Source organism: Rhea pennata, chromosome 1 (assembly GCF_028389875.1).
Source record: "Rhea pennata isolate bPtePen1 chromosome 1, bPtePen1.pri, whole genome shotgun sequence".
NCBI lineage: Eukaryota > Metazoa > Chordata > Aves > Rheiformes > Rheidae > Rhea > Rhea pennata.
The window spans coordinates 54,633,052-54,657,085 of record NC_084663.1 but is presented as its reverse complement, the minus strand read 5'-3'; the positions used below and the strand labels follow the sequence as shown (position 1 = coordinate 54,657,085).

Here is a 24,034-nt window from a genome sequence, read left to right as displayed (position 1 = left end):
CCTCAAGCCTCCTTTCCCCCCCAACTGCAATTTTTCTTCTATGTCCTGTCCCCTCCCAACACCCAGCTTCTTCCCGTGGTGTGCGGGAATGCTCACTAATGAGAGAAACAAGAGTAGGAGATAAGCAGATGTGGCCTGCCCCAAGCAAGTGTGCCATTACTTGATAAAGAGGGTCAGAGAGGCCAGAAAACTCACAGGCCTTCCCTTTTGCTGGTTTGTTTTACCAGAAAGAAACAAGGAAGGGAGAGCAAGTAAGAAAAGTTGCACTTGGTAAGTTTCTTGGTAGATATGGCAAAAACCCTCTGATTTACAGGTGGGAGGTAGAAATGGAGGTTGTTCCACCACTGCCTTCCTCCGAAGAGCTCAGAGCACGTAGCACAGTGAGTAACGCAGCTTCCCCTGGGAGAGAGGGGCTCTTCTCTCTGCTTGTGGCCAAGCTTGCAAGGCCTCACATTAAAAGCCAAGCTCTGTTCTGATGCCAGGGTTTGACATACAATCATTTTTGAAAGGGAAATCTGTTCCATTGTAAATTATAGTGCACATGCTAAGCTTGGAGGGAATAAAACACTAGTGATCTTGGTGAGAATAGGGGGAAAAAGAAAATGGAGACACACAGATCTGGCATCTGATTAGCAGGGTGGACGGTATCACTAGATTACTTGCTGTTGTTTTGAGGTAGCTATTAGTATGTTCAGTGTTTAAAAAGCCCCACTTTTTAACTTCTCAAACTAGAGTGATATACAGAAAAGTATGCTAGAAACTCTAAATGCTCCCCCATGAAGGGTCTTACTACTAAAATCGTTTCATTCTGTCACGCTCAGCCACTAGCCCTTGAAATCAACCTTGACCCCCATGACAAGACATCAGGGAGGCCCTCATTACACCTGAATAATGATTTTTCAATCCTTCTCCCTGTGCAGGGCCAGTGGAGAGCAAAAACGAGGCAGCCATGTCTGAACTGGTGCCAGAGCCACGGCAAAAACCAGCTGTGCCAATGAAACCGATGGGCATTAATGCCAACTTGCTGGGCTACATTGGGATTGACACCATCATTGAGCAGATGCGCAAGAAGACCATGAAGACAGGTTTCGACTTCAACATCATGGTTGTAGGTAGGCAGGGATGAACTGAAGTCCTGGGAACCATAGCAGGACACTCTTCCATGAGGCCAAGTGGGAGTGCGAGATCCACTGGGAGGTATGAGGGATCAGGCAGTGCTTGCAGTGGGGGAAAAGGGCAGCTTGCACAGGGCAAGAAGATATCTACAGAGCTTTCCCTCACCAGCCTGTCTCTGTCCCTTGGGCCTACCCATCACCAGGCTGTGGCAGATATCACGAGCTTCCTCTTTGCAATCCTCAGGTCAGAGTGGGCTGGGGAAGTCGACACTGGTGAACACCCTCTTCAAATCCCAGGTGAGCCGCAAATCTTCAGGCTGGAACCGTGAGGAGAAGATCCCCAAGACAGTGGAGATCAAAGCCATTGGGCATGGTAAGAGTCAGACTGCTGCAGAGTGGGCAATTCCCGTTCTCCTCAAGAGCTCTTTAGGCCACAGACAGAGCACAAATCCATTTTCCTGTGACAGAGGTTTAATGCAGAGGTTATCAAAATTTGGAGTAAGAACCTGAAGTGGGATCACATCTGTCCAGGCATGCAATGACCCAGCATGGCCTGTTCATGCTTGCTGGGCAGGGGTAAGGGTAAAGCACTCCTGTTACCTCACAGGGCAGACAGACATGATGGAGCAAGTCCCCAGGGAAGTGTATGATCATTTGTAATTTTTTCCCCAGTCATTGAAGAAGGTGGTGTCAAGATGAAGCTGACAGTGATTGACACCCCAGGATTTGGGGACCAGATCAACAACGAGAACTGGTGAGTTTTACACAGCCAGGGTTTTGTGCCCCAGAAAGGGCTGCCTTTAACCCAGCAAAGAGAGTAACTCCCACCTCTGTGGCCTGGAAAAGGTCTAGGACTGGGGGAATATAATGGGGGTGTGAAATTGTGAGCGTCCTGGTTTCATGTGTTTGCACATATCACACAGCAAGTGCTGGTTTCTGTGCCTTAAAACCGTTGGACCCACTCAAACACTCACCTCCTCCCACCCCTTCACTTTCAACCCTTCAGCCCTCCCCTAATGTGTGTTAAATGCAGTGATGCTGTCAGACAACTCACTGTCAGGAAGTCGGGCAAAGTATGGGAAGCCGGGAAGTATGGGCAAAACCCTGTAATCGCCTTCCCAGACTGACAGTTTCCCCAAATTCTACATATATTCCTTTACCTGAAAATTAGCAGATTCAAAATTTTTTGCCCATACTAAGCCAACTTCTAATTTTTCCTTTTTCTCACAAAAAGCAGCCTTCAGCACCCCTTGCCATGCTACTAGTGAGTCTTTCTTTCCCCCCTTCCACTGATTTAACCACTAATTTCAGCAGTGGTTTTGCAAAAGCCCTTGATCTCAACTACAGAAACTCTTAAACATCTCTACTGATGGTGAGACGCCAGTGGAGGATATTTTTTTACCCCAGAGCCTGCTTTACTGCTGTCAGAGCTGGGAATACTGTAGGCAGGAGCATGAGGAGATTTGTACCTGTCTATTCATCTCTCTCTCCCACCCTAACAGCTGGGAACCTATTGAGAAATACATCAACGAGCAATATGAAAAATTTTTGAAAGAGGAGGTGAATATTGCAAGGAAGAAACGAATTCCAGACACACGAGTGCATTGCTGCCTCTACTTCATCTCCCCCACAGGCCACTCGTATGTATGCAATCCCCCTTCTTGAGGCACTGCCACAGTGCCTTTGTGGCAGGTAAATACTCTGCACTGCTCTGTGTCAGCAATGGACCCAGGGATCCTGCCTGCAGGGCTGGCCACATTTTGGGCACTGTGGGGCTTGAAAAGGTATAGGATAACGCAGAAGGAGAAGAGCTCATGCTGGCAACAAGCAGGGAATGAACAAGGGAGGCTTTGTTGAGGCATTGATGCTTGGGAGGGTCACTAGGATGACAGATGGGGAAGGTAAAATGACGCCTTTCATGTTGCTCCCTCTTGGCTGCAGCCTGCGGCCTTTGGACCTGGAGTTCATGAAACATCTCAGCAAGGTAGTGAACATCATCCCTGTTATTGCCAAGGCTGACACCATGACCTTGGAGGAGAAGATTGAATTCAAACAAAGAGTGAGTATCTCCTCCTTTGCATGGGACCCTTCCCCGCCCTGGCTCAAAGATGGGAGAGGAGGGCTGTCTCCTTCCTCCTGGGGTTGCAGCACAGTCCACGGTGTGTGCACAGAGTCCTACACCAGGTTTTGCCTCTCTGACCAAGAGCCCAGGTGTGGGGTAGCAGTGGCTAAGTGCAGCCTGTACTGCTTTGCCTTTTACACCTTGTGGCTGCTGGCACTGCATGCCGACACAGATGTTCCTCAGTTCCTTTCACTGGTTGTATCCAAGAATGGGCTTTGAATGAATGTGTGGGCAACAGGTATTTCCAGAAAGAATTACTTGTTACCAACGCGTCTGTGTTCATGAATCCCATTTGTGAGTTTCTGGGAAAATGTTGTCTCTTGGCCCAAAGGGACCTTCATAGTCAAAAAAATAACAATAAGGCCCTGGTAAAGACAGCACAAGGAAAACCAAAAAGGTACTTGAGTCTTGAGAGTGTCCTGAAGATGTAGCTGTTTACAGGCTCTGAGGGCTTCTGTTAGAGGGAGAAAAAAGATGTGTATCCCTGTGACATGCCACAAGGTGGTCTGCCCTGTGACCTGTGTTAACCCATGATAACCCACAGCCAGATAAGTAAGTGGAGTTGAGGAAGAAAGGCTTGTCATTGCTGCCTTAACTCCTCACTTTGCTGCACACTTCCCTGGGAACAGTCTCTCCAGACTTTCCTCTCTGGAAGGCTATGCCAGGCATGTTTGCCTGGGTGTCCTGCCTGCCTTCCCTTCAGGCATGTGTGTCTTTTTGCTTCAAAATGTTCTCTCTGTTCAGGTGCGCAAAGAGCTGGAAGTAAATGGGATCGAGTTTTACCCCCAGAAAGAATTTGATGAGGACCTGGAGGATAAAACAGAGAATGACAAAATCAGGGTAGGAAACACTTTATCATGAGAGCGGGAGGGACTAGTCCTCATCCCTGGTCAAATTTAATGAGTGTGAACCAGATATGGAGTTACTAGAAGGTTTAAATGCTTTATGGTCGCTGGGTGAAAGATGCAATAAATGTAAGGAATGATCATTCATCCTTTCTAGCTTAATTTGTCCCTGTCATTATCACACTGTTATGAGGGATGAATAAGAAAGGACCATGTTTCATCTTCTCTTGCTGAATGGTCTGTTTGGCCTGTGTGAAGGTCTAAAGAGGCCTGGTATGCGGCTGATGCCCAGCCTCTGACTGTCCCAAACAACTGCCCTATGAGCACTTTCATCCACTGACCAAACTCTATCTGAAAAGCAGTTCAGTTTGTTGCTTCTCTAGTCTCTGTGAAAAGGCTTGTCCCATCCTTCCCTCATCACAGTTACAAACCACCTTGTAATTTGCAGCCTATGTTTGTTCATGACCAGGTTGTACCTAGGATTATGTCTGTGTTCTTGTTCCAACCTTGACTTGAGCAGTTCTCCTCCCTAGTGATTCCTTTTACTTCTTAGGCATTTGTAGAGAACCACATTATCCTCTGCTGGCTCTCTGGTCAGCTAAACAAGACAAGCACCGTACAAGGGGCTTTCCGTTTCTCAGTACTCCAACCTCCTACTCACTTTTTTTCTGGACTCGCTCCAGTTTGACTTGACTTCCCAGCAGAGTATTCTGATGCCAGTACCCCGTACTCACTGCCTCTCCTGAGGAGCTCTGCACTGTAAACTCTTGGACCACATGCGCTTTTTAAACAAGCTCATCACATTGGTGCCTCATGGTCATCTTGTGACTGACTAGCACATGCAGTCCTTCCCCTCCTTCAGTAGTTGCTTTTTCATGAGGTCTCAAGCTGTAAAAGAAATTCTTCTTGTTATTTCCTAAATGCTGCCCTTTGTGCCTCAAACTTCTGCATATCTTCCTGGATAACACCCAGCCTGCCTCTGTACTGCCAGCGCCTCCTGGCTCTGTGACGATAGTGCATTTAATTATCCCACTCATCATTACTGTGGCAAGGCCACTAGCGAAAATAGATTGGCTGCCATGACAGTCCTCAAGAAACTCCAAGGGTATCATCTGCCTTGCAGCCTGACACTAGTCCTTTCAACTCCCTTTGTTTTCACATCTCTAGCAGAAATTCCTGTGTTCCCCAGCTTAATTAATCATTTCCCATATGGCAACACAACACATATTCTTGTGAAGACCAGATGGGTTTGACAACTTCTCCAAACCATTACTGTTTTACACATTTTGTTCTGTACTTCAGCCCCACAGCCTTAGATTTGGTAATTTCTCATGTAAGAATCACTTTTTTTTTAAAAAAAATCTCCATTCCTGTGATAATTGAAGATCCTTCCCAGGCTCAGGGGCCTCTATAAAGCTCAGTAAATCTATGAATACCTGCAAAACCTTATGGAAATACTAGGGTTTCCTGCACCCTGCACTCTGGGAACAAGTGCTTTTTTCCCAGGTTTTGGAGATTTTAGGTTCCCCAATAACTTCATCTATGGTCAAGGGAAGCACCTCATCCCTGGCCTTTCTGAGTGCTACCATTTCAGATACTAGATTTTGAACATGTATGTGTCCTTTGGGGTGGGGGGGGGGTTATTTTGAGTCCTCTCTTTCTTCTGATTAGGACTACAAACTCCTTGGTGAGAAATACTCACTGCAAACTATCCCTATGAGCAGCCTTCAGCCAATAGACCTATTCCTGATTACACTAAGGAACCTCCTTCTGGTCGCATCCTCCTTTTAAAAATGCTGAGGATGTGTGCCAAAAAACCTCTGCTCCATTCTCCAGAACCCTTGGCACTGCTGCAAACTGCACGCTGAGCTCTGGAGGTGCAAGGACACTTGTAAGGGCTCAAAATGCCAGGGATAGCACTGATGCGTGAAGAGGAGAGCCAGTTGAAATGTTGCTCTGAAAAACTTGTTACTTTGCAGAAGGCTTTGTGTTTGGCAGCTGAGAGAAGGAAAGGGGGATGGGGAACAGTGACACTGCTGCTCACTGGAATGGCTTCAGTAGGTCTCTCCATCTGTCTCTCCCTAGCAGGAAAGCATGCCGTTCGCAGTAGTGGGCAGTGACAAGGAGTACCAAGTGAACGGCAAAAGAGTCCTGGGCAGAAAAACACCTTGGGGAATCATTGAAGGTAAAGAAACCTTTACTTCTGGGAGACTAAAGTATCTCTGCAGGCCCCAGTAACAGACCAGGGTCCAAATACATTTCCCATGGCTACCTTCCCATGCCTTTTATGATAAACTTTTTAAAATCAAGCAAAAGAAGAAATTTCAAATAGCTCTGCTTGTAAGGAACTGCCATGTTCACTGCAGTACCACTAACTGGCAGAAGCTGGAACTAAGCTGAACAACACCAGGAAGGAAGCTGATCTCCTGAGGTTTCCTTGGTTTTCAAGTGAAAATTCACATATGATTGCTCAATGCTTCACAGTATCTGGTGTCTACACAACAACTGTCTGTCCTTTCTGAAGTATGCAGTCTCTGCCCACTTGGAACATGCCTCACAGCAGTGACCTCCCCATGCTCTGTAACCACAAAGGGGTTATTAAGAAAATAAAACATAACAACTACTTTCTTTCTTTTCAGTGGAAAACCTCACTCACTGTGAATTTGCCCTACTTCGAGACTTTGTCATCAGGTGAGGCTACGGTCATGCACCAGTTTTTTCTTCACGAGAAGGAAATCTTCCTGAGACTGCCTCCCTTAAAGTGAAATAGACCCCAAGGGAGGGAAGGAAAAGCACATTCCAGGCAGTGAAAGCTTGTGTGGACATTCCAAAGGATAGTTTGGACCGAAATAAGGGGTAGGATGTTCTAGTGGCTTTCTTAGTGATGTGGCCTACCTCACTAAGATCTAGTGCTAGTTTTCATGTATGATGTGGATGCTTTGAGGAAAAGCAGGGAGCTAGCACCCTGCGCCATACCATTAAGCATATTAGGTGGCAACAATTTCCAGCTGTTGCTGACATATGACTAGACTGGAATCAGTGAGAAAGAGGCCCCTACCCAGTCCTAGACCATGTGTCCTGCTAGGCTTGAGGACTGGCCTGGAACATATGACCTGGAAGTGAAAGGCTGCATATTTCATTCGACTGTCATTGTCCAGTCTTATTCACACTCTATTATATGAAGATGTCTCAGCACAAATGATATCTGCCCTGCATTCTGTAGAAGACCTGTAAAGAACCAGAATGACTTCTGTTTCCTGTAAACACAATGTAGTTTAAAATAGGATCAGAACCAAAAAAATAATACAAATACACTACAAAGACAGAGCTCTGTGACTCATAACAGCTATGAGTATGGTGGTAGTAAGACACCTAGCCAGGTACAGAGCTCTGACATCACCCTACTATACTCTTTTTGTTCTCAGTACAAGTTCTTAACAGTGGTACCTACCGCAACAGTTGTGCGTTCACGGAGTCTTCTGGTAAAAACATCCTAACCAAGTCACAAAACAAAAAACAACCCAAGCGCACAGGCATTTTAAGAAGGTTAGAGACTACTGCTCGTGGCAGAGTTCTGCAGGTTATAGTCCTCAGTGGATCTAATACACATTGTCATCTCAACACTGCTGGAAGCAGGATATGAGAAGAGATGAATCACTGTCTGCTCTCATACACCAGAATGGCCAGTAGCTGTCTCCACTGGCACCGGTTTGAGAGGGACATGACACTATCAAGCAGAACCAGGGATTTCAGCCAATATTCTAGATCCTGTGTATGTATTCTCTTAAATGACAATGCTCCAGCTATCAGTTGTGTTATGGCATTTGTACAGTAAGAGCGGTATGTTCACTCTCCAGACTGACTGGAGGAATCTTCCATTTGTCCTGGGGAATAAAATGATCCTCAGAAGACTAACAATGACAGTGCTGAGGTTGGTTATTGTATCCTCTTTGCAACCCCATCTCCACTTTGTCTTCTGCAGGACCCACCTTCAAGATCTAAAAGAAGTGACTCACAACATCCACTACGAGACCTACAGGGCCAAGCGGCTGAATGACAATGGAGGGCTTCCCCCTATGACCGTCGAGACAGAGGAAAACCATGAAAGTAACCTGTGAATGACCCTTCCCTGCTGTCACCTGGTGTCTCTGGATATGACAATCCATCCCTGCTACCCTTGACTCTACCATGGGCCTGTCTTTGAAGCATGTGGTGCACCCTCTGTGTGTGTGAGAGGATGTGTGCGTGCATGTGTGTTTGTATGTACCTGTGTGCCAGGGATGGACCAAAGGCATCTCCTCTGTCCTTCCCAGAATGTCCTCATTCTTCGTTCATTTTTTGCACAGCAGACTGTCTGTCATCTTCCTTTTTCTCATGTTCTGTGGCTCAGATGTGTGTCCTGCTTAGAGGAAATAGGGCTGGGGAGGGGGGCAATTTCTGGGGGCGGGAGGGCTCTGGAGGTGGGAGATAGGCGGTAGGTTGTAGTATTGTGTTAATCCCTTGGAGATGCAGCAAGGAGAGGCTCCTCGGATAGACGATGGAGTCAGTGTACACAGTGTCTTGAGTGCTGGCAGCAGAGCCTTCTGCTGGGTCTTGGTGGGTGAGAAGGCAGTGGTTGGTCTGAGGTGTATGGGGGAGGTCAGTATTTTATCCCCATTTCTTGCTGTGGCTTCCCAAGGGGAAATAGAAATGTGGAAGTGGATAGATGTGGGAAGTGACATATTGACATGTTTTGAGGTCCAGGCAGTGACTGAAGGGAGGAGACATAGAATTAGTTCTTGGGCCTTAGCATCTATTTGAGAAGCATCAAAGTACTTGGGGGAAATAGCCATATTTTCAAAAAAAAAAGAAAAAAAAAAGGAAGAGAAAGAAAGAAAGAAAAGAAGTAAAACCAAGAGGAACAAAATGTGTTTCTGCAGCAGAGGATGCATTCTCCCTGCCTTGTACTAAGATCAAAAGCCATCCTAGAAGGTCACAGGCTTTTGATCCTGCATAGCCTCCAGTTCCAGCCGAGCTGTCCTGAGGCTACCCTACCCTACCCATGCCTGGCTGCAGCAGTCTCTTCAGCCTCTCTCCACCAGTGCTGAGCTGGTCCCACTGGCATACCCACAAAGGTGCATACCTTTCCCCCACAGCACAGTCCCACTGCTGAGGAGTGCAGGGAACACTGTCACATGGGGCTGGCTGAGGACTCCTTGGGGACAGCTCCACTCAGCACATTGCCTTTGGGCTCTCAGAGGAGTCTGAGAGAGCTGCCGAGGGTGATGCACTGGACCAGTGTGTCTCCCTTGCCTCTACTGATGGTGGGAACACAAGAAAAAACTTCTCTTCACTAAAACATCTGTTTGCTTTTCTAGCAATCTTAGTCAGTGCTGCCCCACTGCCCCTCTTATTGTCCTCTCAGCTTCTAAGTCCTCCTCTCCTTTATTTTTGTCCTCATTCCCTTTTACTCCTCAATATCTTCCTTATTTCGTTTATTTCCCTCTCTCACTTTCTTTGTTCTCTATGCTTTCTGTCTCTCCTTCATTTTCTCCAAGTGCTTTAGTATCCCTCTTCTCCAGATTCTTTCTTCCCCCTTCCTCCCATCTCTTCACCAGCTCTCACACATGCTCCTTATGCTTTTGCTGTGCCATGTGTAGAAGCTGCTGTTTTACCTTTCTTTGGAGGGGACCAGAAGTTAAGGTAAAGACCCAGGAGCAGACTGTATAACAGCAGCTTTGCTGAAGGCTATATTGTCATGTGTAGCCAGTGGCCCCAGGTTGGGGTTGCAATTCATCTTGACATTGTAAAAGACATTGTTTTTAGGAAAGACAAACACACCTGGCCTACTCTGTTCCCCAATCCATCTGGCCAGTGTGGAGCAGGCCTGAGTATTCAGCCTGCAGCTGGGAGCAAGGGTGGCAGCATATGCCCTCTCAAGCAGACAGCAAGGGCTCCACTGTGTCAGGGTGCTATGGGGTAAAAAGTATGTACCACAAGGATGGAAAGACATCAGTGAATTTAGTTATGTAGAAGTGCACTTTCCCCCTTTTGTCCCAGGTTCCTGTGCACTGGGGCTCCCCATCCTCTCTGAGGCTCAGCTGCAGCCTTGCCCCTGCCTGCTGCCACATGTTTGTGAAGCTGTTGGGGCAGAGAACTGCAGCAGCTGCTGTATCAGCCCTCCTCACCCATCAGCAGGGAGATGGCCTTACATCTCTTTTTAAGGAGCTGACTTCTCTCTTCATACAGAGGCCAAGTCACAAGTCATTACTGTCACTGAGAACAGCTTTAGTTTTCTTTATTTGAGGCATCTTAATCCAGAGGCATCTTCATATTTAATCTCTGGCAAAACAACACTGTCAGCTCTTTTCTGTATGTAGCTGAGCCAGGCAGAAAGCAGCAGGGCTAACTGCACAGAAGGGAGGAGGCGAGGATGGGACTCAACCGCTCCTGACGGATATCGCAACTGCTCTGAGTTCGACAGCCCCTGCCTGTCACCTAGTGGATGCATGTCACACAGTTGGCAGGGGCCGTCGCTTCCAGAAGAGCCCTAGGTTGATTTAAAATGCACACGAAGAATGCCATGGTGTGGGACTGTAGCAGCATGAGCAACAGGAAGTGTAGTGAGTTAGGGACGGGCAGCTGGAAAAGCTGATGCAGGAGGGAGGTGGAGATCCCAGCAAGCGAATAGCTGGGATGATTCAAGCTAAGTCTGAGGTTTACTAACAGAGCTGCATAGTGGCCAGCCCTGTGAAGGCAGAGGGACTTTGGAGACACCAAGCCTTAGCAGAACCATGTAAGAGAATATGTCCATGATGTGGCTTTCTCTCATGTTGCCATTGCAAAGCAAAAGCCTCTTCAGTTTCACTTCTACCTGCCCATACAAATCAGCCATTCACAACATCATGAAGACATGACGGCCCTACTGGTGTTTCTTGGTCCTTTCACCACTCATGTTCATGGCTCCTGGCGCTCCTATATGCAGTATGCACATACAGTGTTAAATCCTTCTTCTCATGTGCACCAGACCTCCTCAGCCCAACAGAGAATAAAAGGCTCTTCGCTGGTGCAAGCAGCTGTATCGCAGACCTCACAAACAGGGAAAATGTTCTGTTATTGCTACCTGTCCTCCCATCTGTCTTGGCCATTCACAGCCCAACGCAGGGTAAAGGCCTCTGCACAGCTCATCTGCTCCAGCTGGCCAGACAAGCTCCCCCAGCATGGATGTGACTCCAGCATCACTGGCTGCCATAAACATCATCCCAACATACTCTGCTGTGGCTGCACCTGCCCATTCTGTATGTAATGTTTTAAACCCAGTACAACAGGGAAGATGTCTCCAGCGCTCCTCTTCTTCACTGCACAGAGGCCTGAAGCTGGGCTCCATCATATTTAGCAGGTACATACAGAGGTCCTCCTGGTATTTGCTGTCTCACATGTCTCTCTTTGATGGCCGTGCTGCTGCTATAAAGAAACTTTCTTGCCATTGGGCTTTGTCATGCCAGGCTGTGACATGCACCACTGGTGCCAAGTGCTGCAGAGTGCCTTTTTGCCTGTGGTATGTTCACTCCTGTGACTTTTGGGCCCAAATATGGGTTATAGCAGAGAGCCAACACTGCCCTGCTTAGTGAAAGCAAAGTGGTCCTCATGCAAAAAAAGAGGGAGATTTTCAATTGCTTGTAACTTGTTTCAAGCTCTGCTCTGCAATTCCCTGTCAGATCATGGACTACTCCTAATAGACCCATAAAAGTTCACTGAGCAAAGCAAGCTTGGATATGCCACACTGCCATGCAGCCATGCAAACATCCTAATGGCATCTGGATATCTACAAGAAAGTCTTTCCGTGACCAAAAGTGACAAAAAGCAAAAACTGTCCATGTTGTGTGACCAGAGGAGATAGGATTCTGCTGGGAGAAAGGTCTCTGCTGATGGAAAAGCTGGGAAAAGCCTCCGTGGATCCTAGCTCTCTTGTGCCACCAGCTGATTCCCAGGATGACCACAGCAAATCAGATGAACCCTTTAGTGTCACCACTTTAATAGTACGCAGCATAGAGAGATAGAATTCAAACTTCATCCAGGAGGTATGCAGTCTTCTGGCATTCAAAGACTCATGAATTCTTTACCATGTAAGTTATTCCCAAAAGAAGTCTGCAGTTCATGGTAGATCCCAAAGGCCTTTATACTGGAAAAAATATCATTTAGGCTAGCTAGGGTATTAACTAACATTATGACAGACATGGTTTTGCCTTTAAAGAGAGCAAGAAGGGTTATGTTTAGGCACTAATATTTGTGGATAGTTGTAAGGGCAAAATATTTATGATCAGCTTATATTTTTAAACAGACATCTCATAGGGAAAGGCTGTGTAAAATATGATGTTAGTCAGTACCTTTGTAAGGGGATGTGTATTTCCCCCACCCTCAGCAAAAGCCTCTGAAAAGGGGAAGCAAAACAAGGTGCTAGAAGGGTTCGTTGAGTACAGGATGGAAAAAGAGTGAATGGAAGGTTTGGGAGTATTTACATAAAAAGCTTTCCCTGAGGCCAACTCACTCTGCCTGGGAGCATCAACACTGACTGGGGAAACACCAGACCCCACTGGAAACACCCGATGCCATTCCAGAATTACATTCTTCCCTGGAAGAAATACGTAATTTAATACAAGAGAAATAATCCCAAATAAGATACCACAGAGTCTTCTGTAACTACTACAACTCGCATACCCGGCCTGAGGGATGACAGGAGGCTGCTGCTTTCCGGGCAAAAGCTATCCGTGTGCGGGGCAGTGGACGAAACAAGGGGAAGGGGCCAGCCGTAAGCCCCGCTGCCGAGGTTTTGGGTGGCAACAGGAGCCGCAGCGGGACGGGCTCTGCCCTGGGCTCCCCCGCAGGCGCCGGCGCCCCCCACACACACGCACGCGGTGCGAGCGTCGCTCACGTAGGTTTAACTTTCTGTGTCGTCCGATTAAACACAACTCCGCCGTCTGACCATGCGTGGCCTCCTCGTTTATTCCTCATCCCTGAACCCCCCCCGGGCTGTGTGGGGCCACCCCGCCGCCCCCCGGGCCGCGCGCCAGGGTCCCCCCCGCGCCCAACGGCCCCGCGCCCAACGGCCCCGCCACCCAAGGGCCTTCAAGGCCACTGTGAGCAAACCGGGGAGAACGTTTTACGAAAAAAAAACCCAAATCTACACTTTAACGGCGAACTAGTGCAACCACGAGGTAAAAACAACCCTCCGAGAGCGAAACGTTGGGGACAACTAGGAAATATCAGTTTCTACAGCTACGTCGCCACAGGCCGCAGGGGCCAGGGAGTGCGCGAGGCGGTGCGTGACGTCACGGCGGCGGGGGCGGGGCGCGACGTCACGGGCCGCGGCGTCACGGGGGCGGCAGCGGCACAAGGCGGGGGCGGGGCTAGCGCCGGGGCAAGATGGCGCTGAACAGGAACCACTCGCAGGAGGGTGGTGTCGTTGTCCCTAATAGCGAGAGGTACCGGCTGGGGGGGTTCTTGTGGGGCGAGAGGCTCCGGAGAGGCTCTGCCTGGGGTCCTTATGGGGCTGAAGGGGGCCTGCGCTGGTGGTGGGGGGAGGGGGGCTGTGGGGGCCCTGCTGGGAGGCAGCTATAGGGCAGGGAAGTCCTGCCATGGGGGGCTGTGCCCCCCCCCTCCCGTGGAAGGGCTATAGGGCTGGGGACCACTGCAGTGTGGGGCTCTGGGGGCCTTGCAGTGGGCTGGCCGTGGGGCTGGGGACCACTGCTGCAAGGTAGCTACAGGGCTGGGGAGTCAGTGGGGGGCCTGTCGTGGGGCAGCCGTGGGGCTGGGAGGCCCTGCCATGGGCCTGGAGCACGCAGGGCGGAGGGAGCGATGTGGTGGTTGTGCTGGGGGTGCCGTTCTCAACCTGTGCAAACAAAGGGGTGCTGGGGGCGGGAGGCTGCTGCTCAGCCTGCTGCTTAGGGGGCTGCCCCTCGTGTTTCCATAAAATCTGCTGTGGTTGTGGAGAACAAGCTGTGGACATCCCTGACTCCCGCTGTTTGTCACTCCCAGGTGAGCCAGGGCCTTTGGTAACTTCACAGCATTTTGGATCCCTTCGTCCCCCTCTCCGTCTCGCGCAAGCACAGTCTCATGGCCCCTGCCAGAAGGGCAGAGCCCCAAACTGTGCTGGTTTTGCTGCTTTAGGGACCCTTGAGCAGATAGCCAGGTTTGACAGTGCTTTTCCGCTCCCATTTTGCTGTCTTTTTGTTGCATCTTCTGGTCAAGGGGTAGAGGAAAAACTGAGAGCCTCGTGTTCCCTTGATTTGTTTTTGCACACAATTGTAGACCTCTGTGCAACCTTGTTATCTAGTAGGATCTTTTCTTCCTACCTCTCTTTCTGCTTTTCTTTGTGAATGACTGGAAAAGCTTGAAGGATCTGAGAGTTGCATGCACTGGAGTGTCAGCTGGGTTTTCAGCTGTGTCCCACGTTAGGCTGGTCCTGTTGTCTGTGGCAAGCAAACCCTACCTTATACAGCCAGTCCTTGCCTGTAATCTAATTGGTGCTTATATAATACCTTTAATTTTGAAAGGAGGATAGTGCTGAATTCGCAAATAAGAGCGGAGATTTTTCTTTGCTGCTTTAGAGTGAGTTTAGGAAAGCCTGAGGGGTTGTTTTGTTAAAGTGCTCCCTGGCAGTGTGGAAACACACAGGCAGAATTGGAGCAAGCAAAAGGAATCAAGCTTTGCTAAAAGCTACAAAGCTGCCCAGTTTATTCTGCTGAAGTTCAGTGTTTTTTAATGGCATTTCAGGAGGCATCTGCAGTGATAAGTGAGTACCTGTTGTGTAGATAGCTGAAATAGAGAAGGAATGTCTGTGCGTGGGGGGGGGGTATTGTTGTTGTTGTTCTGTAATCAGTGATACTGGAGAGGCTTAGATAACTTTAGGTAGAGCCTTAATCACTTTAATTCACAGTAAGATAGAAAGAAGCAGAAAGGTTTTTGCCAAAGAGATGTGAGTGCAGCAGATGCTCTTCTGTTTGTCTTGTTGTGAAATCTAAAACAGCTATTTAATGTTTATGCTTGCCACTACCTGAGATTGCTGGAGTAGCTCGACAAGTCCTGGCCTCCTCTTAATCGTATTAAGATGCTTCTGAGATCCTCGACTTGCCTAGAGAAATCGTAGAAAGGAAAGGTGTGTTAGAGTTGTCAAGTTGTATCCAGCCTGGTAAATGACAGGAGGAATACGCTCCAAATAGCATTGAATTCGTAACTTGCCACTAATGCTTTAGTCAGACAAGATCTTTGAAACTTGTAGTCTTGGCTGACTTAAAGGAGATCTATGTATCCTTGACCTCGAGCATTATTCGAGATGCTGCTTAGTCATAGATGGGTGAAGTCAGGCCTCCACGAGGTGCTAAGCCATCCCATGACAGTCCTAGACTGGCATGTGAACACAAACCAGTTCAGCAGTATAATTATGCCCAGTGTTGGCTGCTGTGTTATTCGCTTGTTTGAGTAACTTTGAAGAGTAAACATTAAAGTGACTACATGGAAATTCTTCCCAATGAAGCTAGCTGATGTGGAACACTGCTACAGGATATTGTTGAGGAAGTAATATTGGTAATATTCATAATAGTGAGACATTACTTTTATTTAGCTTAGAAGAAATGTCTCCGCTTTACATCTTGGAAATGGAAAAAAGCTCTGCTGCATTGTCAGTCTATCTCTCTCAGCGAGCATGGGAATCTGCGTCTAGCTAAGCTGTGAAATAATGTCCCAGCAGATTCTCTTGTCAGGACTTTTTCCTCATTGAAGCTAAACTTGTTAATGTCTGTCTTCTTGGATAGTTGCATTTTTTTTTCAGATACATATATCTTGTTGTGTTTTCTCTTCCTTAAAGAACATACAACCTGAAACTACAGAGCTTTTGGTTGTTTTCCTATAACTTGGTCTTACTGATTTCTCCTTTTCTTGAATAGTTATGCAACTTCCTAATTAGATCTGATTACTGCAATAGGCTGATCAGCATATGTAAGGGTAACTTTAGATCCAGCCTCCTCAGGCTTATGTTGAGATGATTATTTGTTTTTAGAGCATTTTCTTCCTACACTCTCAAACTGAAAATGTATTGGCTCTTTCTCTACTGCTGTGACACACTGCAAGCTCCTCACTCCCAAGGCTGAGAGTTGTGTGTGTTGTGTGTTTTTTTTTTTTTTTTTTTTTTTAATAGGTGGTTTAGGATCTCTCCCGCCTAGACTTGGTGATACTTTTTCCCAAGTTGGCTCTTCTTGTTTTCCTGAAAAAAGTGTATCTAATTCTTCAGGTACCTCCATTTCCCTAACCTAAGAGACATTTCATAATTTCCCCATCAAGCTTTGGTGTCAGTAGGAGAGTTTGCTAATGTTCATGTGGATTTCTGATGATAATAACCTTCCTGCTGGCGCTAGTGGCTCCATAGCGCAGTACTTTTCATCATAGTTATTTACTTAAATCATGTGAAATGTGGTCTGCAGTTAGTATATTAATGAAGTAATTTCCTCTGGAGTGCAGTTTGCCCATTGGGTGTGGTATTAGGCAGTGGCGAGTCCTAAATGTGAAAATGGACTTGGTGAGAGAGTGGCTTGCTCTGAGATGGTTCATTGATTTCAGAGGGAAGATTTCAAGAAGTTTAGCCCTTTTTGGTGCTCTGACCTTTGGGCTGAGGCCCTCATTCTGAAGGGGAATTCCACCTCCACTTAGGAGGTGGAAGGTGGAACTATCATTAAAGCTGTCTTTTGTGGAGGGGGAGCAGGGCTTGTCATGAGTGTGAGGTCTTTTGCTCTGCATAAGTCATTCCTCTCTGTTTAAAGGGAAAACAGCAGGGCCCACAGCAGAACTGACTCTTTGGGGACCATATGCAGGGTTTATGGTGTGTTAACACCTCCCTGTGTGATGGTGCATACGTTAGAGCTATTGCTGATTTCTCCAATTTGTCCAATTCCCTCCTGTAGCATTCTCAAACAGTGTAAAGACGTGGAGCTCTCCTTCAGTGATGTGACAGGCAAGCCTGATGCCTTCAAAGGCACCAAGAAAGGAATGCTGTACCTCACCCCTTACAGGGTAAGTCTGATGCCAGTAGGGCTTCCCTTTTCCCAAGGTTTCTCAGTTTTCTAGGCCAGAAACCTAGTCAGTGGCAGGAGAAGTGACTTTTGTTAAGTGAGGAGTTGCTGAGGGTGCTAGATAGGAGGAGTGGGGGAAACAGGACAGTCTGTATTGTTATCTCAACTCTCTACAAAGCCTCATGTTAACTGGGAAATATCCTACGGAGAGAATATATTTCATGTGATGCATCAGTATTACTCTTTGAAAACTGTCCAGTTTATCCTCAAATAATAGAACAATAAAACTGTTCATTTGTGTATTGTTTTGCATTATTATGGAACATAAGTGCTCCAGGTGAGTGAGCCATGACGTCAAGTCTGTTTGGGATACCGCTCAGTGTGAGAGCTATGCAACTGAAATAACAGCGTACATAAGCTACATGCTGACACTAGGCATTCGGTTGTCCATAGCAGTGTTTAAATTACCCTTTTTTGGATACTGCTACAACTAGAACTCCATAATCAGCCTTTATATCTAAATCAACTACTTCAAAAGTGTTCCTTCTTGTCTTACAGATGATCTTTGTGTCAAAGGGCAAGGATCCCATGCTGTCTTTCATGATGCCATTTTATTTGGTGAAAGGGTGCTCTATTGAGCAGCCTGTTTTCTCTGCCAATTACATCAAAGGACAGATTCATGCTGAGGCAGGAGGTATGTGCCCATGCTTTGTACACCAACTCTTTCCAAGTTTCATAAGTCCTTTTTGCTCTGCTGAACTTCAGGTGGAGTGCTCACTTACACAGGAGGAGTGAACAGTGTAGCATGTGCACACTGAGGTAACTCCTGTCATCTGATTTTTGAGATATGGTTTCAGTGTTACCTTCTGCCCCCAAAGCCTGTAACTGACTTCAAAAGGATGTCTTTTATTTAATGTTTTAAGTTCTGTCTTGCTGTGTAAGTTGTTTACTTGGTTTTTGCCTGTGTTTGTCTTCCCTTACCTTTGATCTGAAAGGGTGGTTAAGAGACCAAGTCACCAGCCATTGGTATTGTTGGGTGTATTTAGCAGCTAAATGTGCTTTGTAGAGATCAGTAGACCCTTATCAACATGTATGTTTGTGTGCATCTCAGACACTGCTTTGTATTGTTGATTCAGCTTTGTTCACAACTTGGTGATGAAACTGATAGGAACTATGGCAACAGTCATGACCAAACACAGGGAACTGTGATAATAAATAGAATTTAAAAAAACAGAGCTGTTGGTTCACAATTCTTCCCTCTTTAGCTCCGGAACAAGCTTATGTGCACTCTGATGTATTTGGAGAGCTTATGCTCTTGCTTCATGTTCATAACAAATTTTTAGCGTGATTAGGTCTTCTGGGTTGTGGATCAGCCACTTTCTGATGCTGAAATCTAAGACAGTGGGTTTAAGGAGATTAATCTCCAAGTTGATGACTTTGTCCGTGGAGGACTTTGTCCTGTTTTATTTCTGCTTTATTTCTCCTTTTTTTTTTTTCCCCCAGGAGATTATCTCTACATTTACTTTCTCAGCGTAACTTCATTGCTAATTAGACAAGGGAAATGAATATTCAAGCTTATTTTTCAAATTTTTTACTTATATCTTGTTTTTTAAAAGAGAAAAATTACAAAACAAAGTCTTCTGCTTATCTTGTGATCTCATTGACTAATTAGAAATTCTCTGAAAGTATTTCATTATACCTAAGTGTTTATAATCTGCCTGAGCTCTTGTGGGACAGAGAGATTTAAAATGTAGTACTTGATTCAAATTTTAGTTTGAGTTTCAGGCCCTGATCCATAGTCTGCCAAGATCGGTAATAAAATTTCATTCAAGGACTTTGATAAAGTCTTCAGTGAATGAAATGTTCAGTCTTTGCACTGAACATTCAGTCTTTGCACTGAACAAACAGTCTTTGCACATCATTAAGGTCTATTCAACCTTTGGGGAAAGAATAGATCAACCTAGGATATAAAATAGAGTTCTCTTACGTAACAAGACTGGAGGTCTTTTTAAAGCTTTTTTTTTTTTTTTTTTTTTTTGGTAAATTTCCAGTCCTCTCGAGATACTATTTAGAAAGCATTATGTCAGTGACCTCTGAGACAAAACCCATGATTCTGTCCTCCTGGCAATACAATATAAAATTCAATGTATTCTTCTTTATTAGAACTTCCATAAAATTTGAATATTAACTATTTTTCTATCTTAGCCATTACTAAGGAAGCTAATTTCAGTTAGTCTATTTCAATTCCAATTTTCTCTTCTAGGTGGCTGGGAAGGGCAGGGAACATTTAAACTGACTTTCAACAGTGGAGGAGCCATTGAATTTGGACAGTTGATGTTCAAAGTTGCTTCCAGTGGTAAGGGATCTTCAGAGTCTGCAGTTCCCCTCTGGCTGGCTGAGCTTGGGACTAGGGGAGGGGACATCCTATACACTCATCCACAACAATGTATTCTGGGGAGGAATGCTTGTTTTTCCTTCCCATCCTTTTTCTTTGTTTCACCTTAATGCTTGGTGTAACCAGAATATTCTGGAGTTTGTTTTTGAGGTGGTCTATGTTTTTCTATGGAAACTTATTCCTTGGGGGAGAAAAGTTGAAATGTGTGACAATGAAAAATATATCCAGAGCACTTGCCTAACCTCAGCCCAGTTCTCTCGCAGTGGAACGAGATGAGGAAAGGTAACATATCTGTTTGGAGAGGGGAAAACTTAAATTTAAAACAAAATCATTTCTATTTAAAACTTTTGAAATGAAAAAAAAAATCTATTCAGCCTTTATTGATAAGATTAAAAAAAAAAAAAAAAACTGATGCATGCTTTATAAAATGGTCTGTTTGTTTTTCCCAACCACAGAAGCCCTGCCATTGATCTGTTGTGCTATAGCTAGTATTTGTGCAGCTGATTTCTTTTAGCACCCTGTGAATTTGCAGAGAGATTATTTCCAAATGCTTTTCAAGCGCAGTGTTATGCTAGAACTGTAGAGTGAATATCACTAGAACTAGGGTGATGGGAAATGGGGCTGCATTAACAGGACTGTTTCTTTTATTCTGTACAAACATTCAGTTAAAACAAAAGAGCATCTGTCTTAATAAATGTGTACTTCTTAGCTTCCAGTGGAGTCCCTCTCCAGAACCCTGGCTATGGCTATACACCTGTGCCGGGAGGGTATGCACCCACCCCGCCTGCTCCAGGGGGTTATTCACCTGCACCAGGAGGCTATGCTCCTCCACCACCAAATGGACCGTATCCTTACATGCCACCACCAGTGAATGCCTATGGTCCAGCTCCACAGCCCATGGGATATCCTTGTGCCCAGCCTCCAGGTAATGGAAGCTGTGTGGTGATCAGTGACATTGTGTGTGTGTGTGTGTGTTAGCTTTAAAGAAATCATGACAGTACACTGAGGTCTACTGTAGTTTTGCCTCCTTTTTATACAAGGATCCTTGTCCTTGCAAAAACATAGTATATGTTCTTTATCATACCTGCGTGTCTCCAGAGTTGCAGCTGGACAGGAGGTGAAAATGCAGCATCTAAATTGTGCTTCTGCTTGGCAAAGAATTGTTAATGCCTGTTATGCCTGCAGGTAGCCAAATGTAAAATTTCTGCTGTCTGCTTCCACATCATGCCAGCAGAGCTCTTGTTCAGTCTTGGACAAGATGCAACAACCGAAATCATCAATCTGGTGTCATCTTTTTAACAGGTATTTACCCACCACTTCCAAACATGAACCCCATGTATATGCCACCACCTCCACCGTACTCTGGGCCTTCTCCTGCAGGACCTTCGGCCCCCTCAGCTCCCACAGCCTGGGTGGACCCAAGGATGCCAGGTAAACAGAACTTGGGGCTGCCAGGGCCCAGGTGTAGAAGGGTGGCTGGAGGCTTGAGCTCTGGGTGGTGCTGGTGGAGGGGGAATCTGTTGTTGCAGGAGCTCTAAGTCATCTTGGTCTGTAATTTGAGATGACAGAGGATTGGAGAGTGCTCAGCTCTGCACTGTACTCTACAGCTTGTGGTCAGCTCTAGCCAGCCTGTATCTTTCCTGAACCACTCCAGATTCAAACCCAGCTTGCTGCAGTTGCTGCTGCTCTTTGGATATTTGTCAGCTCTCCAAAAGATCAGTAGTTGGGGAGAAGACTGTGGGGCTGGGGCCACAGCAAAAGCTGCTTAAGTCAGCTGTGTCCTATGTTTGCTCCCTCTCCTTCCTCTCTAGGTGGCAGTAAGGCCACAGAAGCTACTTCGAGTGCATATTACAACCCTGCCAACCCACACAACGTGTACATGCCCATGGTAAGCACTGTGCCCATAGTGGGGCTCTGCCCTTTTGAGAGGGAAGCTGGGGAGGAGTTAATGAAGAACACAGTGTTGCTATGCACCTGCTAAGCAATTCTGGACAGTCAGCATTTTGGCTGTGGGAGTCAATCATGGCATGTGTCACACATGGTGAAATCTGGTGGCCTGCTTCCTACCTCACAGTAATTACTGCTCATCTAGTCCGTGCACAAAAAGCATGCATTTTCCTAGAGGAAGGTGGGGATGGTAGTGCAACAAAGATCCTGGAGCATAACTAGAGAGGAATTGTGGGATTAAATGACAGCCTGAAATACAGCATCCAGTCCTGACTGTAACTTGCTAAGCAGTGATTTCCCATAAACCAAGCCTGGGAATGCTTGGGAAGAGATCCTTGTAAAACAGGCAGAGCAGCTGACTCTTCTTGTTTCTCTTCCAGGATCAGCCACCTCCTTATACACCTCCTGAGGATAAAAAGAACAACTAATAGAACCGGCCTCCCACACTCTCTCCCTGAAGACAATTTGGCTGTCACTACACCTTGGGTTAGCATATCTCTAGGTCTCTTATATATACATATATATATATATATATATATACACACACAATGTACGTAGTGTTGGGCGGCTGAGCACTTGCCCTCCTTAAACAGTCAGTGGCAATACAAGGCAGAGCAGCAGCACTTTCCTGCTTATTTGCTTCATCTCATGGGATCAAAGCACTAACCTTTTGCTCTGCCCTTGGCTTGAGGTAAGAGATGGATTTCTTCATAAACCAGCAAACCATGTCACTAATCTAGGAGTAGAATATGAAGGTACTGGCATCTTCGAGTAGAACTACTTGGAGTGGCAACCTTTTAAGTTCAAGCACCAGCCAAGAGGAAAAGTATAGACAGCCATGAAGTTCTTTGCACAAACCTACAGGTGTTAAGTTTCCTTAAATTCTGGCACAGCTCAGTGTAAGATGGGACTCTGGCAATACTGTGTTGTGCTGGAAACACATGTTTCATGTTCTGGACAAATAGGGGGTGACAAACTTGAGAAATGCATCTTGAGAGACACTTAATCATTTGGTAGTGTTAGTGGAAAGGGGATAGGCTACCTGCAGAGGCCAAACCCAAGAGCTCAGCTGGAAGAATTACAAAGGGTTCTGGATAGATCACACTGATGCATTCCTGATGGCAGGAGGAGCTTCTAGACGCAGACATGCCTGCTTTGAATGCAGCAAAACCCTATGCTAGTATTTCTCCATCTTCTTTCCTATAATTAACCTTCCAAAGTGGGGTGAGATGCTGCAGTTGCTGGTGTCTGAGAGCCAGCACTGACTATTACTAGTTCTTGTTCCTTTCCCTCTGCTGTGAGATGCACCTCTGTTTCCAGTGAATCTTTGAAGACATCATGGGAGTTTGCTGGCAGGTCTCTTACAGCCTGCCTTTGCAGCATGTAGTCTCCTGATGATGGTGGCAGAGGAGCTGTGTGAAAAATGAAACTGGAAACAAGCAATGACTTCCTAAAATCAGCCTGCCCTTGTAGCTGTAGAATAGAAGGCAAACAAGAGATTGGGGCTGCAGGGCTGTGAGCTAATAGCTTGGCAGGTGTGGGTATCAGTCTTCCTTTTGGTCTTCTGGGAGCAAGTCCTCTGTCTGCAATGGTCCTGTGTCAAGTAGCCATTCTTCAAGCGTAACTGAGCCAAGCGTTGAGCAGGAAGCTGCTTGCCTTGGGCAAAACAATGTTCCTCTGGGAAGATAACCTGATACTAGCCCTGTCAGGGGACAGGTCCAGCAGCCTGGGCTCCCTCTGCTGAGCAAGCTCATGCAGAGTGCAAGCCTGACAAGGGAAGACTGGGCTTCATCTCTCTTCCTTAGGCTGCTAAAGCCATGCTGCATCTGCCAGCATCTGAGCAGTGTGAGAAGAGCAGGCTATGTAGTATTGGGCTTTGGTTGCTTGTGGGTGCGGTGCCCTCTGAACTGGGAACTGCTGCCTCTGGTGTGGGTGTTACTAATGCTCAACTCTGCTGCTCAGCACCTTTCCTTCTTCCTTAGGAGATACTGCCATTAAACCTGCTCTGAAGAGAGTGTCACTATTATGATGGAGACCAATGTGGTCCTATGTATATGGGATGATCATATTTCTTCCCTGCAGTCTTCCTACTTTCTTAGTGAAGGGGAAGGACATTTTCCCTCTTACTTTTGTGCATGCCAGGACTCTCCTTTAAGTGAGATTTGCACAACAAGAATGAATTCTTGAAGCAGCCTGGCATGGAGGAAGTAAACTTCCTTTTTTAAAACAACAACAACAAAACCTTGTAAGTTAGAGATGTTCTGATGATTCTCTGAAACTAAAAAAATTCAGCCATGAATGTTTGTAATTTTTGCATTGCACTTTAATACAGAAGTGTTGATAACTTTAGCTGCCTGTTTGCTGTTGTGTGTGTTATGTTGACTTCTGTCATTCCTGCCTATTGCACAGAAGGCAGGAACAAGTGATAAACACTGCTGGTCTCTCTAGTTGGCTCTGGGTCAGTCCTGCTCTCTCCCTTGTACAGTGCTGAGCGGGTCTGGAATTAGAATTGGCGGGGGGGAGACAGTGGGACAGAAACACCTATTTTGACTAATCATTTGACTGCCTGT

General features: G+C 46.3%; 2 protein-coding genes across 5 annotated transcripts; both read left to right on the top strand.

The window, feature by feature from the left end:
- The first annotated feature begins 202 nt into the window (after positions 1-202).
- Positions 203-8,461, top strand: SEPTIN3 (septin 3). 4 transcript variants are annotated; one of them, XM_062568753.1, is made up of 10 exons: positions 203-270; positions 921-1,112; positions 1,360-1,488; positions 1,788-1,869; positions 2,618-2,755; positions 3,057-3,174; positions 3,982-4,077; positions 6,171-6,267; positions 6,722-6,773; positions 8,065-8,461. In XM_062568753.1, exons 2-10 carry the CDS (start codon positions 950-952, stop codon positions 8,198-8,200), a joined length of 1,011 nt encoding a protein of 336 aa, XP_062424737.1. In that variant the 5' UTR covers positions 203-270; positions 921-949; the 3' UTR covers positions 8,201-8,461. The 4 variants fall into 4 exon arrangements, with proteins under 4 accessions (XP_062424737.1, XP_062424719.1, XP_062424729.1 ...); XM_062568735.1 differs by having other exon boundaries at positions 6,168-6,267; XM_062568745.1 differs by lacking the exon at positions 203-270 and adding an exon at positions 307-380.
- A 4,998-nt stretch (positions 8,462-13,459) lies between these two features.
- Positions 13,460-23,813, top strand: WBP2NL (WBP2 N-terminal like). Its single transcript, XM_062587139.1, has 8 exons — positions 13,460-13,543; positions 17,015-17,123; positions 17,681-17,816; positions 19,386-19,478; positions 20,227-20,442; positions 20,820-20,948; positions 21,329-21,405; positions 21,845-23,813. Exons 1-8 carry the CDS (start codon positions 13,485-13,487, stop codon positions 21,890-21,892), a joined length of 867 nt encoding a protein of 288 aa, XP_062443123.1. The 5' UTR covers positions 13,460-13,484; the 3' UTR covers positions 21,893-23,813.
- Positions 23,814-24,034: the final 221 nt, after the last annotated feature.

Coding starts and splice junctions, on each gene's coding strand:
- SEPTIN3 (XM_062568735.1), top strand. CDS start 950: ATGTCTGAACTGGTGCCAGAGCCACGGCAAAAACCAGCTGTGCCAATG. Junction 3,175..3,981: donor AGATTGAATTCAAACAAAGA/GTGAGTATCTCC, acceptor CTCTCTGTTCAG/GTGCGCAAAGAGCTGGAAGT. Junction 6,268..6,721: donor ACCTTGGGGAATCATTGAAG/GTAAAGAAACCT, acceptor CTTTCTTTTCAG/TGGAAAACCTCACTCACTGT.
- WBP2NL (XM_062587139.1), top strand. CDS start 13,485: ATGGCGCTGAACAGGAACCACTCGCAGGAGGGTGGTGTCGTTGTCCCT. Junction 13,544..17,014: donor GTTGTCCCTAATAGCGAGAG/GTACCGGCTGGG, acceptor TCCCTCCTGTAG/CATTCTCAAACAGTGTAAAG. Junction 17,124..17,680: donor TGTACCTCACCCCTTACAGG/GTAAGTCTGATG, acceptor CTTGTCTTACAG/ATGATCTTTGTGTCAAAGGG.